At 38.7% G+C, this 17450-nt stretch overlaps 2 protein-coding genes across 4 annotated transcripts in view; both read right to left on the bottom strand.

The window, feature by feature from the left end:
- Positions 1-3170: 3170 nt before the first annotated feature.
- dpf2 (double PHD fingers 2) lies at positions 3171-10546 on the bottom strand. 2 transcript variants are annotated; one of them, XM_053331424.1, is made up of 12 exons: positions 10510-10546; positions 8763-8923; positions 8009-8116; positions 7587-7765; positions 7399-7491; positions 7247-7325; positions 6712-6753; positions 5057-5194; positions 4778-4909; positions 4575-4687; positions 4413-4494; positions 3171-3924 (listed from the first exon to the last, which is right to left on the bottom strand). In XM_053331424.1, exons 1-12 carry the CDS (start codon positions 10539-10541, stop codon positions 3842-3844), a joined length of 1242 nt encoding a protein of 413 aa, XP_053187399.1. In that variant the 5' UTR covers positions 10542-10546; the 3' UTR covers positions 3171-3841. The 2 variants fall into 2 exon arrangements, with proteins under 2 accessions (XP_053187399.1, XP_053187398.1); XM_053331423.1 differs by lacking the exon at positions 6712-6753.
- Positions 10547-13934: 3388 nt separating this feature from the next.
- LOC128371925 (spectrin beta chain, non-erythrocytic 1) overlaps positions 13935-17450 on the bottom strand; it is a 35949-nt gene continuing 32433 nt past the window's right edge. For both annotated transcript variants that reach the window (XM_053332330.1, XM_053332329.1), the window contains exon 38: positions 13935-17328. In XM_053332330.1, the coding sequence (XP_053188305.1) occupies positions 17116-17328 (213 nt within the window). In that variant the 3' untranslated portion in view covers positions 13935-17115. The remainder of the gene's footprint in view (positions 17329-17450) is intronic.

The raw sequence follows: 17450 nt of genomic DNA, 5'->3' as shown, positions 1-17450 counted from the left end.
TTGAGATGACATTTTAAATATTTTCTATCATTTCATGTACTAAATGGATAATTAATTAATCGAACTGTTTGAGATCCAAACCTGGTAATGTCATACAGAGACAGCATCACCAAACCAAATAGGTGAACTCTAGTTTTTTGTGGTTTTACAGCACCCGAAGAATGTTCTGTTTATTCTGCTGTGGTGTTGGAGGTAGAGGATATTTTAGAGTTCAAATGTACTGCTTTAGAGGGTCGTATTAGATCATAGGACTGTTGTATTTTGAGTGCAATAAAAAAATGTGCAATAACAATTAATGTCTTTCACTGTTCTGTTACTCTGTGTTGGAAGCGGTGGTGGACTTAGTTTAGTACATGACTGCCATCTAATGGAGAAAGCCAGAAATACAGATTTAATTTTTTTTTTTTAAACAACACTTCATATAATACTAATGCTCAATTCACAAATATTCCTTGGGTGTGTCTTTATCGCTCTTGCTTATAAATCAATAAACATTCACAAACTTACCATCCAAAAAACTTGTTTTTTTTAACTTTATGTAAGTCAGAGCAAATCATTCATCATTGTGAGTATAGTTCCATTTTCCATGATAAACTTTAGCAAGGGCAATTTGCTGGTAACTACAATATTTCTTGTTACTTATCTCAAGAACTACACTATAAAATTAAATCATGAAGAAACTAAACAAAATGAAATTGCTTCCACAGTTAGTACATTATCTCAATATGTTCTCATCAGATACCCACATTCCTTGATCTGTATAAGGAAAAAAACACATCAGTGAGTTATAGTGCCTAGTAGTTTATTTTCCTGAAGACAGATTTCATACAATAAAACATTCCATCACAATCCAAATGAAAGTTCACCCTAAGAGTAGAAGAAACCTACTTTGTGAACCTATGATGATCTTGGTTCAAACATAAATTGTTGTCATGAACGATTCTCTCCCAAAACTAGAAACCAGAAAACCATAATCTGATATGAAATAAATAACACAACAGTCAACAGGTGAACTTCCTTTTTGTTCACGGCTTTCCTCTGAGTGCAGCCTGAAAGGTGGATAATGGGCCCATCATTACTTCACCAATCTGTGTTGACGATGCAGCTCAGACTTTGCCTCTTAATCACATTATGGGCTTTACTTCTTGTTTTCGAGCTTTGGAAGAGAGCGGCTCAGTTGACGCCGAGATCACTGGATTAACTAGAAAGCAACTTCCACTTAAGTCCCCAAATGTCCCACACATCAGGTACGCAAACACCATCGATGAATACAAAAACAACCAGCAAAATATTCTAGTAGCCACTGTCTCTAAATAACAGTAAGTTTAAAACGTGATGAGAAAATAAACCAAGTTATACTTGTGTAATGCTTTAGTAATTGTTAGTTGGCTATTGAAACGACATGATAGCATGGTTAATTTATATTACACCACTTCCCCAACACCCTTGCCAACCTAATGCTGAGACGACTACGAAGTATATGAGAGTGCAGACAATTACTGAGCATGCACTTGTTTAACTGTAGAGTATGCAGTTATTGAAGCAGGAACTGCAGCTATCATTACTATGTATCCCTCTGCCTGTGTCCCATTTATCTACAGCATGTTTCAACCCTTTAAATACTGTTTCTGTTTGAGGTAAAGTCACTGCTTTAGCAGTTCAGCCAGACATTTTCTGTTAGCCTTGCCACAGAAGGAAACCATTGCATAATAAAACTATGAAAGCAGTGACACAAAGAACTGCCTCGTCATAGGACTATACACATTATAAACTCTTTCTACTATGTTGAGCCGTCCATAATTGTTGCCACAATCCCGTCTGTAATAGCACTTTACAGTATCGCACATAATCAGGTAACAGAGCCTAAACAGACTCTGCCATCAGTCCCTGTTGTCCCAGCATCCTACAGAAGCTCTTATATCACTTTAACATTGTCAGCAAGTGACCATATGCAAGGTCGCACAGTCCTCAGTTACATTAAAATAATCTAGTGGTGTCACATCAACAGATATTTGGTGCATGATCAGAAAACTACTAGAACACATCAATGAAGGCTTTTTAATCCCTTTACCTGGCTGATAATGCAAGGCCGATTAGTTTTTGATTTGACTGGAAGAATCATCATCATCATACCATGATGTCATCTGTAAGAACAAATACCAGGGGCCAGATGTATAAACGACACATACACATAAAAACTATGAATACACCACTTCCCAAACATAAATATTGGCATTTATGAAAACATAACGAGAATGTGCTCCCCTCATATAAACTTCAGACCAGGTGTACATGTGTATTTCCAGAGCCAGTTGCAGGTTGTATCAAAGTGGAGATTAAAAAAATACAGTGAGACAAACTATCTGAATAAAACATGAAGTTGTTAATCAACTGCACTGTGTGATCTCTATGCATTTACACTGCGTTTTGTAGTGGAGCAGAGGTACTTTTACAAACTTAATATTGATAAATTACTTTTGTGTAATCTATTTGATCATTCTGTTTCAGTAGTCTGTTTCAATATTAGCACTACAAACTAATCCTTGATTACATTGCTGAAATTTATGATTTTTACAGGCCTATATAATGAATTAATGATACAAACGTGCATAATGGTTGTGTGTAATGACAGCTGTTCTGGTTGTTGGAGAACCTCGTTGGTGCAACACAATCAATGAAACTGCAGGGTTTTTTGCCATTTGTTTCACTGACAGGTCTGAAGACTGGCTGAGAAGGGAGCATATGATGAGTCTTCTACAACAGAAAAGAACCACGTGTACACACAGCTTTATAATTCTGATGCATATTTCTGGCTTTGTATATACACATAGTTTTAATCATGAATCTACACTGAATTTACACATCTGGCCCCTGGTGTGCAGCTTGAAGACAGTTTTTCAATTAAAGTTTCAGCATCATGTCTGCGTTGTGCCGCTGCAGTCGACAGGACGAGAAAGAAGAGCAGATACTTTTGTCAAAAAGGCCCCAGAGCCTGAATGAAATGCGTCATCAGTGTGTCCTCATGATTCTCTTGAGCTTGTTAGCCACAAACACAAAGTGAGTGACTAAAGTCTAACCTGCTGTCCCTGAAGTCATTCAGCCTTTGGAGCCATTTTGACGAGCATGTCAGGATTCTAGTCAAAGTTTCTGTGTGAGCCAGAATAATGAGTCAGCCATGGATGAGATGAAAAATCATTTATAGTCTCAGCAGATCCGTTTGACTATCAAATCAATCACCAAATATCAGCAGTGCCATAAAATAACATGTTTGTGGATTTCTTTTCCATAATGATGAGATGGGCACTAATAAAAAGACCATTACAGGACCATTCTCTTTCCAATTTATACATACTTAACACTATTTTATACCATAGAAATATATAAATATTATAAAATGTCTATTTTTTTAACGATGAGCAAGCATTGGCATGCTACTTGATTCCAGTGAGCTCTAATTCTGCTCTAGTCATAAAATCAGTACATTGCAGGAGAAAGACATGGTTTTAACAATGTTGTGTAGATGTATGTGTAAAAAAAAAGCTGAACAGGAAGTGATAATTTGGCTATTTATGCTGTGTATCTCAAATTGGCTATGCAGCAAAGAGTTGAAAATAAAAATTTATGGGGCTGAATCTGAGCTTGGAACTGTGTAACAGTCATATCTGAAGCGAAGGGAGACCAGTTTGGTAAGGTATACTTCCCTTTTTACGATTTATCACCTCTTCTGAACACACTCCCTCTGAGGTCAGCTTGTCAAGGGGAGTTTATCATCTGTTTTGAAGGGTAAGCATACTGTTGTGCGATGGCTGAGTGAAGAGTGTGTGTGCAGGAGGAGCGGCCATCACGATGGTGGGGCATTCTGGTTCTGATATATGGATGCCTTGTCTTTCAAAAGGTCCAGACATAGATGACAGCTCCAGCTTCCTGAATGCCAAAATAGCAGAGAGAAACTATTAGTGTCAGAGACATTTAAAAGGTGTTACTAACATTGACTTTGAATACATTTTAACATTAATGTCAAAGAGCCTATTTAAAGTTGCAACATTTGAAAAAGGTTTTGGTAAAAAAAAATCTGTAATGTTTTGGTATTATTATCAAAGCTTAGGTATCATATCAAAAAACTTTCAGTGCTGTAATTATACTAATGCTAATATTCTAATAAATATGCAGGCTTGTCTTACCGAGTACACAATTTATGGAGGGTATTCTTAATCCTTAATGCAGCCTCAAAAAGACTGGGGTGTATTTTTGGTGTTTCAAATTATATACTTGTAGTTTTACAGCCATGTCAGTGTCCTCTCTCTATGCACTAAAGACAGCTTTGACTTTGACCAAAGATTGAGCTTTCTCAGATATACAACCTTTGTTTTTCTGCGAAGTACAACACTGTCTCTTTCATCTGCTGAACTTACCCTCTGGAGGTTCAGACATGGGTGGGTTGAGACAGTACATGTGATAGCCTCTATCACAGTCATCGCAGAACAGAAGCTGATCCTGTAAGCAACGGAAACACATTAGACCTTTCTGTGCGACACACTACAATATGTGTAATATCTGAACATAAATGGACTCACATCATTCTCTGAGGTGCCGCACATGTTGCAGCACTTGCACTCTATGCACTGCCACCGGTATGTCTTCACGGCAGCCATCATTACAGGAGTAAACTGCAGGCAGGAGGGGTGGCCTGCATCAAGGAAGATTGTTTATCACTTTAAAATGTTTCCACTCCTTCAGCAGCTACTTTATTCCAGCAGCCAAATGTTTTGAAATGTACCTGAGCGTCCACAGTCGGAGCAAGACACCAGCTCTTCCGACTGGCCGGTCTTGTGGTTGGTTTTGGAGTCTCCCAGGCAGAAATCACAGTAATTATTAGGCAACGCGAGACCGTCCGGGCCTTTCTTTGGAGCTGAAAGCAGGATGAAAACACCCAGACAGCATCAGTGTTCAGACAGTCCATGCAGCTGTCCGTCTTCACAGTGACCGTAGCCATCTAATAATGAAACCTCCGCCTACAGTGAATGACCTCTGCTGACCTCGAGGGCTCGTCACTTACTTTTAGGCTCCTCAGGCACCGGCGGGGCGGGCTCGTTGATCTCCACCTCTTCCTTCTCCTCGCCTTCCTCCTCGGCCAGGTGAGAATGGGCGTAGTGGTAGCTCAGACCCGGACGGTTCTTGTAGCGCTTCCCACAGACTGCCACCAAAACCCGAAAACACAACATGTATGAAAACAGAGAATGCATGAGTGAAGTCCATATTACACAAAAGACAGTAATAGTACTGCTGAGAGTTGAATAAATGCTTTTCATCTAACGGTACAGTAAAAATCGAAAAATTACATATCTATACATCTTTCTATGGTCTATTAGAAAGATCTGTGCAATGTCTGCTCTATGCCTCAAGACTCTGATATGATAGTACTGGTACATTTTAGTTGGTGTACACCTTAATGTGGTGAAATGATGATGAAAATCACATATAAACCCACCAGGTTTGTGTGGACTCTCGCCTTTTGTTTAATATCAAGAAACACAATTACAGGATCAACTTGACAGTGAGATAAGAGGAAAAGATGAAGAACGTGGGGCTCATGTATTCAAGCACAGCTCTTAATATTTCATGACATCACAGCACCACAGTTAGTGAAGGAAATGCTGTAACTGCAGAAGTGTGGTTGTGAGAAGCATCATCTCAACAGTTTATGCAGTGACTAGTTACACTGAAATAAACTGTGAAGTATTATTGTTTCATCTCATTTCACTTATAGATCCATCTCTCCCATGCTTACATTTACTGTAGGAGTATGTTGACATTAGAGGATTATAACAAACTGCTCTGCATGCTGTTTTTAGTTAAATGTTAATGGTAGATATAAAATTCTTGGATTTGCATTTATGTAAGGAGGATTTACTGACTTTAGGGAAGACAAAGATGCCACTGTGTGCGGCTGTTGTCACAGGGAGGGTGTGAGGTTTGTCATGAGATAAGACGCAACACCCAAAGACAAAGTACTTCTTCTTTCACTTCCACACTTTCTCTCATTTTCATTTCCTCAAAAAGTAGTTAATATCCGGTTTCTTTCAACTGTCGCCTCAAGGAGTGATTACACTCCAGTACAATGCAAGTCAAGTTGCTAAAGAGGCAGCTAGTCACAAGGCAGATTGTCAATTTTGGAAAAATAGTCCCTCAAGTGGAAACAGGCATGAAATTGATTCAAAGCGAGGCGGCAGATCACTCGAAAACATGGAAAGTGGAATGAGACTTGATAGGGTGCAGAGGAGGTAAAGAGAAATAAAGGGGGAGGGGGGGAGGAACTACTGCATTCAAATTGCACACATAGGTAGTAAGACAAAACACAAAGCAGAGAAGAAGATAACAAAAACAAACAAGCAGGGTCCAGCATCTTGCTTATCTAAATGTGTAAGTTCAGGGCCACATAAAGGGGAAAAAATTACATTCATGGGCCACAGCTTATCTGTTGCAGACCGCTCATATCTTTGGCTGATTACAGACTACAGTTTAAATAGGGTGTGTAATAACAAAACCTTGACTTCTAAATCTAGTTAATTACACTGTAGTAAATTGTGTAGAACATTTACCACATGAACTGAACTAAACAAAGAGCAAATCTACTTGGAAACACAGACAATTAAAAACAGGGATTGAAGACCAAAAAAAGGGCAGGCAGACTAGAGTAAAAAGGAAATATACCTCTTTCAGAAGGTTTTGAAATATGCTTTTGTTTGATAGTGTCTGAAAGAGAGAAGAGAAGGAGAAAAGAGAGAGAGCACAGACAGAGGCTCAGAGAAACAGGCTCATAGACCGACAGGGAATCAGTGAGTCAGTCAGTCAAAGACCTGCAGCTGAAAGTGAAACACACTTCACAAAGAGGAAAAAACACATCAAGAAGTGCAGATATGTAGTTGTGGACAACACCAAAGAAGTTATAGAAACACCACCACCCCACTTCCCCTACCCATGGAAGGATTGGAAATGCAAGTCAAAGTGAAAGAAATGTATATCATAGTGGTGAACAAAAAAATACAGCTGAGTCTAGACTAGCTTTGTAGACAGATTTAGAAAGTCTTACAAAGAGCAGAAAGAAGATAGAAGAAAGAGGAGACATTAAAAAAAGGGAGAAGGTGATAAAGAATGATGACTCTAAACATCTGCAGTGACACCTCGACTCCGTCCCCAGTTTAAATGTTCTGACACACCTACACACACCCCCCTCCTCAGGACTCACTGTCACAGGCGTACGGCTTGTCTCTGTCCTCCAGTGCTGCTGTGTCTAGCTTCTTCCTGCTGCTGCCCACTCCTCGACCCTGAAGACAGACACATTATGAGACCCGACAGATTTTAGAAAAAGAGTGTTTGGGTTTTGCTGCATTTACATACCTTCCCCTTCCCTTTGCCTCTTCTTTTAGGCGTGTCTTCCTCATAGTCTTCGTCGTCCAGGTCATCCAGGAAGTCGTCTGGCTCAAGGATTCTCTGTGTTGACAGGAGTGAGTGTGGAGCGATAATTAGTCTTATCACATCTTTTCTGCCTACGTCACCTTGATATTTTACTTCATGAAAACAAGAACCTTTCTAATCCGGGCAGCAGGGTTCAGACCTCCGGTGTAATCACTTAGGTTGGAATCTTCTTCAGACCCTCGGAGATCTGCAGGTGCGCGTTTCTCCAAAGAGTCCCCTTTCAGCAGGGCCTCCAGGCTGCTGCCGTCCGACGACAACAGAGCATCCTTCTTCAGTCCTAAATCTACCTCTGTGAAGAAATACAAGCAAGATTAATCTCTACTGTGAAAACAAATAGTGCTGTTTCTTGTTTCTGACTGGTTGAGTCACATTTAAATCACACATATTCACATTAATAAGTGAACATACATAATGCATTTGTGTTCTTTTCAAATTTCAGTTGTGTGAAATATTGCAGTTTTTCTCAGTAAAGCACAGACTTAACGTTTTCTCTAAATCCTAACATGAGAAAATGTTGAATAAGCTGTGTCACCTGACTTGACAGGTGGGAAGATAAGCCGGGGGTCCTCTGGAGGATGAGATCTCCGTTTCTTCCTCCACCTCCTGGATGGGTAGGTGTAGAGCTGCCCTGGAGCCATGCCTGAGGAATGTCACAACAGACCTTTCAACACAATACTGCATATTTAAATACATTAGCTGTCAGCTTTATGGTACACTGACAAAACAAAAAGAGACATCTCAACATATGTGCTTCTGCTTTCTTTAAAACAGCATTCGCCTCGGTAGCATAGTTTGAATTCTTATTTACCATAATGAGGGCAAACATAGCTGTGAGCTTACACTCATCAGCCACTTTATTAGGAACACCTGTGCAATCTAATACATCCAATAAAACAGCTCTGCCATTAATTCAACTTTTATTAAGTTTATACATTTTCAGTTTTTTTTTTTTTACATTGTCAGAAAAGTGACAATTCTAATTTATGTTTATTACTGAGGTCGTAGTGGATGGTGGTGATACTACTTATATTGAAAAACTTTCCTAACATTTTGCCACCTTCATGTATGTTAATGAAGTGGACACAATATTAGAAACATAATTCAAAATAATGTAAAGTGGCCTAGCCATTTTCAGCCACACTGAAGTTCATACACAATGTCTCTGCAATTTCCTCCCCATTGCTCTCCTGTCTCCTTTTTTTCAGCAAATTTGTTACTATTTTTTTTAATTTTTATTATTTAGAGTGGCTTACAGTTCATTTTCTGACACATGTTTTGTGTCTTACCTGGTCCTCTGTGTCTCTTCTCCATCCAAATGTAGCAGTTGCTCTGAGCCACACCGGTCTGAGAGTCGAGGAAGGGCATACGGACACTCCTCTCAGCACACAGCCTGGCATTATAGTTATGGCATTGCTCCATGGCATCTCTGTAGTACTGCTCTCCCAACCTGACAAAACCAAACCAGAGCCAGGCGCTATCAGGTATATTGTGGTTAACAGACAATAATCAGCAGGTGTGGTTATTTCAAAACCAGTGCAGTATTACTTCAAACTTTATATAAGATTGGTTTAAAGCCTAATGTCTTTCTCCAAAGTGCTGGCAACTCAAAAACCACACAATTATTCATTAGGCAGAGTACAGTGGCAGAGCACTGCTTTGTTTGTACATCAACAAGAAATAGCTTGGTAGTCAGTGCGCTGTGTTTTCAACTTAAAGTGCTCTGTGCTTATTTCCATTCAGGAGAGCTCCAGGCTGTATCACCTCCGAGTGAGACAAGCAGGGTCATGACAGAGACAGAGGCCTTACTGCTTCTTCAAATTACTGACTGACAAGGAAAAGGGGGGAAACAAATAATCTTATTCAGCAGTTGCAACCATTAAGGCTGAAGCAAAGCACTTCAAAGAGTAAATACAGAAACATTTGTGGAAGTGCACCGATGGAGCCTTAATGAAGGTACTGCCAATACTCTGTGTGGTTACATATATATTAAAGACAGCTGTTCACATATCCCACATTTAAATTACATATCTCTTATGGTAAGGTTTAATGATTTTGCATAATGTAATCTGTGTTGCCTGTTAGACTTTAACTGGAAAACTGGAAGCTTCTCTCATGGAAAATAGTTGAGAACAGTGACTGTTACTGAGTAGTCACCATTCACACTTTTAATGAACTATTTAAGTAATTTAAAATAGATACGAACAATTGCAGTATGTGACTATTTTTCATCAAACTGTCATTATTTTAGTACTGTTGTTTTCTGCTTATGTTATCAGGACTATATAAGCCTTATATGACAAATCAGGAAAATAAAAAGTTGACAGGAAAAAGTTTATAAGAAACTTTTACATCTAGCTAGGTGATATTTCAACATATCTCCATGGTTACTAGGGTTCAGGTAACTGCTGGTGACACCTGGGCGATGTGAAAACTAATGTTACGGAAACGGAAGCACGTTTTATTTCAACCGGGTGTGAGTCACTGAAACTGGAAAATCCACTTTTACTTCACAGTTTGTAAGAGTTGTGATATGAAAATCAGATGTGTAATTACAACAGAGTGTATAACCACGGAGTCTCAAGTTGAGAAAGGTTATCTTCATTCATTGGGAACTCGTTGGCCAGTCGCCCCAGCCTGCACTGCCGTTCAGTCTTTAGCTTGTTAGCGTGTAAGCTCACCTAGCTGCTGTATTTCACCGACGTTAGCTGGCCACAAGTACGCCGCAAGATACCAAGATATCTAACAGAAACACCCCTATACTCGCATCGACTCATGTCCTGTTACACATATTATTCATGTATGAGAAACGTCATCTGCGTGCCTGCTAACTATTACACACTTCCAGGATGTGAGCAGACACGACGGTCCCACAGCGGCTGGCTAACCTTTCCCAGTTAAGTCAAGTTGAAAATGTTGCTAAAGATAGCTAGCGACACGACCGGCGGCTGTGTGAGGAGACAGCCGTTACGGCGCGGTCGCGGTGTCCCTCAGCTAACCGGCTGTAGAGGTGTGTAGAAAAGTCTCAACACTTACAGTTTGACAACATTCTCAACAACAGCTGCCATCTTGCTTGAATACACGGGGGAGAGTGGCTCATGGGTAATGTGTGCCCTGTATTAAGACTTGTAGGCAGATAGACTTGTCACTCCCCCTACTGGTGGCCCTGTGGCACTGTCAGAGATTTCATCATTAAAAAGCTGGCAGTGAGCAGCTCATGTGCTATAATAGGTGAGTTGGGGAGTAACTAGTTACATGTAACGACATTACTTAATTTAATTACAAAATAAATGTAAGTGTACCCCATTACAGTTACAGAGAAAAAAATGTGACGTTAAATTACAGTTACTTATGAAAATGTTGATGATTACAAAAGGAGGTTACATTTGAAGTCAGACCTTTACGATTTTACTCATTTTTTAATATTTAACATGTTACTGAATATATACATTGCTGTTTTTAATTCTTTGAAATCAATATCTTTTTATATTTTGTAAATAAATCATGACATGGGCTTAAATGGTGTCTCAATACCAATTAAGCCCATGTCAGACTTTTGACTTTCTTCATAAAATATCTTTATTTCATATTCCAAAATCTGCATGAACTAATGAATACATTTTCAAATGAGAGATTAATCTGGCTTTATAAGAAATCATATCCCTTATAGATAATGTCAATATCCATGAAAAACACCTGAACTTAGATTTTGGTGGGTTTAATGGGTACACTTACCCCAACAGTTGAAAACATTAATTTGAAAATTTGAAAAGTAATCAAATGTAATAATTTACATTACTCTGATTAAGTAACTGAAATAGTTACATTGCTTATTACATTTTAAATAGGGTAACTAGTAATCTGTAACCTATTACATTTCCAAAGTAACCTTCCCAACCCTGGTGCTATTTAAAGAGAAGTAATGTTTTTTTGGGGATTATCTATTGATTTAATGTTAAAAGATGAACTTTTCCATTGAAATAAATAATAAAGAAGAAATAATAAAGTACCCAAAAAACAACCAATAATCATCAAAACCCGTGCATATACTGTGTGACATTTGTTTTATGTAATTTATACCATTGACCAGACACAGATGCAGCTCAGGATCAAACAAGATGAAAATACAATTAACATGGTAAAATTAATCCAGAATACAGTTTATGTTTTTTATGGACACAGGTAAGAAAGACACAGATGTTTTCCTTTTTGTAGTTTATTTTATTCCTTGATATTAAATGATGATGTGTGTGGAGGTGGACCTATTGACTGGGTTGTGCAAAAGGAAAAATTCAGAAAAAAGGTTATGGTTAGTGGCAATACAATGTACGTAAAAGAAGACCAAGATGAAATTCTGTGAATGTGTAGTCTTGCCCCAGATTATCTACACTCTCCCCCCCCCCCCCCCCCCCCCCCAGGAGTCAAATTTCAGGCAGATCAGGAACTCCTTATCCAACAGTGCAGCTTTGTTGTTTTTACATTGTATGATCCTCTCACATACTCCTTAACCAGCTGGTCACTAGCATGTACTACAGCACTTAAACCAATAGAATCTCTCTATAAAAAAGCCCTAAAGACTCTGGATAGAAAACCCTTCTCCTTCCATATCTGCTGTAGTGACTAGTCCTAAACTTAACGCCACTACTGGCTGCTAATGGTTAAATGTTCCGACGTGCACTCAATACGCATTATTTATTGGTCGTTTAAACACAACGCTTAGTTTTAGTTTGTTGCTCTTAATACAAAAATAAAATAATAAACCAAAACAACAGAAAATAGCTGCGACCTGAACGCAGTCAAAAAAACGTTTTGCCTCACCATCAGCGCACCTGTGGCGATTGGCATGACCCTTTAAAAATAAATCAGTGCGCTGCCAGCATAACCATGCACCCCCTGCTGTTTGGGAGGAGCACCACACTCAAATTCATATCTGGCTCCTACATCTGCAATACCCTGGAAAAATGTAATTTTTTAAGTTTTCAAAATTTTAAAGCTTTCAGATTTGCTTGCTTTGTGTACAAATGTCTCCATGGTCTCGCTCCACCACCACTAAATGAATTCATAAAGAAAAAGACTGTTGGAGGTTTGAGCACCAGGGCTTGTGCTCGAGGAGACTGTGAGATTCCCCGCAGACGCACCACGTTTGGGAGGAATGTGTTGTTCTGTGGTGTGGGGGGGGGACATCTGGAATAGTCTTCGCTCCACAATAAGGGAATGCCCTACATACTCTTCTTTTAAAGGACAACTAAAACAATGGCTGAAATTAATCAAAAATGCGACCACTAACTGGACTTAACACCGACTGAACTCTCTTTTTTAATTGCTGTATTCTGTCTGGATCTGACATCCTCTTGATTGTGTATTGTATTGTACTGTGTGTGTTTTATTTGTATCCTATCTTATCTATCTATTTATTTGCTATCTCTTCGATTTGTATTCTTTTTTATATTTATTTCTCTCTTTAGGGACTACGGATGCAAATTAGCAACTTGCTATAATCCGGCATATTTACAATATTTATGTTCAGTAATATGCACTGTCCCTATCCAAATAAACTATTATTATTATTATTATTATTATTATTATTATTATTATTATCATTAATTGTAAATAGTGAGTGCTCCGTTTCTTTATTCCCAGTAGCGTTAGCGAACCCTTTTGGCTTTTTGCGACTCGGTCACCAGCTGCAAATCTCTCTGGGTAATCATTTTCTTTGCTATCATTTTAATGGTCTGAAGAGAAAGCTTTACAGAAATACACAAGTGAAAAATATGAACTGAAATAATACGTATATTGAGCATAACACAGCATACACTTCCAACATCCAATTAGTAATGTTTTTCACCACACACATTTAACATAAATAACTTAAAAGTTTGAGTCATTGTCGAAAAATTGACATGTCGTGTGTTGAATTAGTCACACCTGTACGCCTGGCACATTACAAGGATCAAAAACCCCAAACAACATTGTGTTTTTGATTAAACCATGTTTTATTATTCCTAATATTAGATGTAGATACACAAGTCAACAAACATTATCTCGATTTGTAATGAAAATGCTCCACAGCACACTGACATCGTGTGGAAGGGTCTGGTATTACAGACACGTACCTGAAAATGGACAGCAGTTATACTTTTTGCAATAAGTTGCATTAGTAACAGTAGTAGTAATAGTAACAACAGTAGCAATAATGATAATAATAGCAATTAATAATAGTAGTGGTATTAACAACTCTGAATTACAGAGGAAGGAACAGACATTCGTCAAAAGTAATGAGAAATAAAAGGTAGGTGGACAGGTTTATCAAATGCTGCAAGACAGACCACTGGATGAAAAAATACAAGCTCCCACTAGACAGCAAATATCCTGCCTTCTTCTAAAAAAGGAAGCTCAAATTGTCACCGGTCTTTTTCACTCAAATCTAATACTTAACAAGTAAAAGTTGTTTTCTTGTCTTCTTCTTCTTCTTCTTCATTAAGTACCCCATTGTCACAAGTACTCTCAAAACCAAAAAACTCATCTCTTTGACATTGATAATACATACTTTCCATCTCCTGGTCAAAGCTCACCAGTAACACAATGTTATTTTAAAAGGATGCCGTATGCAACATCGAATCACAGCCAGCTGAGGACATTTCCACAGGACTGGATCGCCAGGGTCGTTCTGCATTAAACATACAGTACAGTATTTATGTGCGAATGTGTTGTGTGTGAAAGAGAGAGAGCGCTCATGTGATATCAAGTATTTTTGCTTCACGTGACCAATTTGGCCAAACTAATTTGAATCATTCACATTCAAATGAGCTGATAAGAAAATACACTGTGTGACCTTTAAACTTGAACTACCCTCCATCAGCTGGATGCTGTGCCTGATATCCAGAGCACAGATAAGGTAGAAATTGTTGCTAAAAATAGCTCATTCATTAGGGAAGAATGACACCTCCATTTGAAATTGTGCACAATGAACTGCACCGGCTCACTTATGTATGCAATGACCTTATTAACTTCCCAGATCATAGTTTAGTTTACTTAAACTGGACTGAAACTGGGAGCTCTGTCACACATCCAGGATCCAAAATCTCACTGACAGAGACGAGGCAGTCAGTTTGATAAAGTTTGGACCAGGTACAGTCATTAGTCTGGATGATGAGATAACTTTTTTTCTCTGATTTGGAGGGTCTTTGATTTGAGCAATGGTCCCACCGGTTCCACATTCATTTGGGACTGGAAAATAAGGCCAACCTGTTTATACAGTTTAAACCAGTGCAACCAAATGCAAGTTTACTTCCAGCTATCTGTGTTTACACAGCAGTTTGGTGGGACATTCTTGCGAACCGATCAGCCCTCTAAAGAGTGGTCTACACAACCATGCAATCACCAGCTTTTAAAGAGTTACTTTCAAGACGTAATAAATTACAAATAACTGATTACCTGCAACCAGTAAAACTCTTCAATTCAGAATTGTTATCCAGTTACTTCTTGTTGCATTTTGGCAGTAAGAAAAGGCAAATTGACACTGACAATAATTATAGTCATCAGCAACCAACTCAGTGGTGTCAACATATTTATATAAAATTACTCTACTGCCTACAGTCTCACAATATACTGTAAATGCCCTTCTCATTTCAAACATGTACAGTATGTGAGGAGAATAATAAACAACTATCATATACTGGATTATTTTGATCTTGTTTTGGATTATCGTAAATGTCGATCACATATTATGTTGCTCTCCAGCCCTGAATATGAAGTGATCTTGTCTTTTCAGAGTACATCAACACAGAAGAGAATTGATGGCAATGATGAGACACATACAAGCACAAACCCACACGAAGTCATGCCACATCTGCAGGAACGCAAGGCTCAGGTAAGAGAATTCAGGACTACTCACTCTGCTAGAGAGCAGAGCCTGTCATACTTACTCTTTTCTAATTCAGTCTACATATAGTACCTGCATATAAAATCCACTGACATATATTAGATCATTGCCACAGGGCACATTTTAACATTCTCTTCATACTCTAAAACTTCCTTTAAGGACTGTTTAAATGGAGGTTGGATTTAGTGTATCTCTTGTGGGTTCAAGTAAGGCTCAGTACACCTCTCTCTCTCTCTCTCTCTCTCTCTTCACTGCCTATCTATTCTCACTTCCACAGCCCTCACTTCACCTGTAATGAGACCTGTCAGCTGTCCGTCTGTCCTGCTTGTGTCCGTGCAGTCTGTCACACAAGATGTGCTTCAGCTTTTTTATCTACAAACTGCCCCCATGCCTTCACACCAGTAGATAGAGAATGGAAAAAGATATTAGAAGACTGAAACAGAAATAATGAAACCATCTTGAGAAACTTCATTGGTCAGCTTACAAATAATAAAATCAAAAGCAAAGAAAAGCTAGTTTTCATAAGATCATTCCAGTTATATTATGTTGTGTTTTGGGTCTGGTTTTCGTCTGTGTTCCCGTACCGAAAAGCAGCGTCCATCTGGCCACGTTTGATCAGGAATAACATAAACGTGCAAAATCCACAGCACCACAACTCACACACGCGCATACACACACACACACACACACACACACGCACACACACACACACACTAGAAAACTAATCTTCTCTGCTTTGTACAGACAAAAAGAAAGTTGAAAATCAAGCAGAAAAGATCACTCCAAGAAATAATCAAATACAGGCAAAATTAGATAAAATAAAAAATAAAACCACTTATTAAATATATATATATATATATCATTTTCCCAATGAAACTTGTGATCACTTACTGCACACTGCTAAAATCAAATGAGCTTTATTTTATTTTTTTCAAAACACCTCATGAACTGTCATTCCTAAAAAATAATAATAATAATAATAATACATACAAGGGCAAGCCCAACATTCTCCACTACTTTAACCAAATGTGTTTCTCTCCACAACATGAATCAAGATGATCTATTGTCAAATTAATTAGTTTGTTTTATCAAACCAGCAATAGCAAAAGATAAATAATAATAATAATAATAATAATAATAATAATAGCAATAATATTGGTCAGGTTAATAACATCAATACCAAGAACAGAAAAAGAGACTGATGTAATCCTTCTCAAAGAGAGAGCTTAAGAAGTGGGGAACTAAAACCAGAGTGCACCACAGAGGAAAGCCACCATCCATCATTATATTAGTGACACAGCATCAAAACAGCTCAGCTAGTCAAGACTCACTGGAGAGAAAATATTCATGCTGAAGAGGAGCCGATTTGGTGGATTGGCCCTGAACTGAGGCAGGATCCCTGCTAATGCCAACCGCACCTCCAACAACTTGGCTGTGTTAGTGACTCAGACTAAGAAGCTCTGCTGATTGGCTGAAATTGCCTTTGGATGAGGGCTTTCATTGTTGGGTGCAATAAAATGTGGAATATGGGCGAACGAAAAAAAGTAAATGACAGATAAAAACCGGTGAGGGAGAGAATCAGAAAGAAAGAAAAGAAACAAAGTTCTCTGGAAGCCACATACAGCAGCTGTTGACAAATTCCTTGGGGCCTGCACTGTGAGCAGTGTGTTTGTATGACCTGTTTGTACTTTCCTTTCTGCCTGTTTCAGTTTGTTGAAATTTTGACAAATGTAGTTTCCATCGATAATTTTACAAATGTTCTATTTTTTCTTGCCAAAGAAGCTGAACCTCTTCTCACGATCCCTCTCTTTGCCATCTTTGTTGCGCATGGTAACACCTCCTGTATCACCTGACCCGGGGGAGATGGGAGGCATGGTCATGGCACGGCTGAGGGCCCGCGGACCACCAGGTGAGTCTCCTGCTCCTGTTGGAATGGAGCCGAGGATGGAACGGATCCAGGAGCTCATTTCCGCCTTTAGACAGAAAAAAAAAGTTTTTGATTATTCATCATTCAGGCAGAGTCAAAGACACCAGAACCAGACTATTCTACACAAACAAAACTTGTGTTTAATATTTAGTAAAGTAATTCTGCTGC

This window comes from Scomber japonicus, chromosome 13 (assembly GCF_027409825.1).
Source record: "Scomber japonicus isolate fScoJap1 chromosome 13, fScoJap1.pri, whole genome shotgun sequence".
NCBI classification, from domain to species: Eukaryota; Metazoa; Chordata; class Actinopteri; order Scombriformes; family Scombridae; genus Scomber; species Scomber japonicus.
The sequence above is the reverse complement of the archived record's forward strand: the minus strand, read 5'-3'. Positions and strand labels throughout refer to the sequence as shown.

What these genes read in the sequence shown, in the direction of transcription:
- dpf2 (XM_053331424.1), bottom strand. Translation starts at nt 10,541, where the DNA reads ATGGCAGCTGTTGTTGAGAATGTTGTCAAACT. An exon ending in GGTGCCTGAGGAGCCTAAAA is followed by an intron (nt 4,910 to 5,056) that starts GTAAGTGACGAG and finishes TCCTGCTTTCAG; the next exon opens with CTCCAAAGAAAGGCCCGGAC. An exon ending in CATGTCTGAACCTCCAGAGG is followed by an intron (nt 3,925 to 4,412) that starts GTAAGTTCAGCA and finishes TTTGGCATTCAG; the next exon opens with GAAGCTGGAGCTGTCATCTA.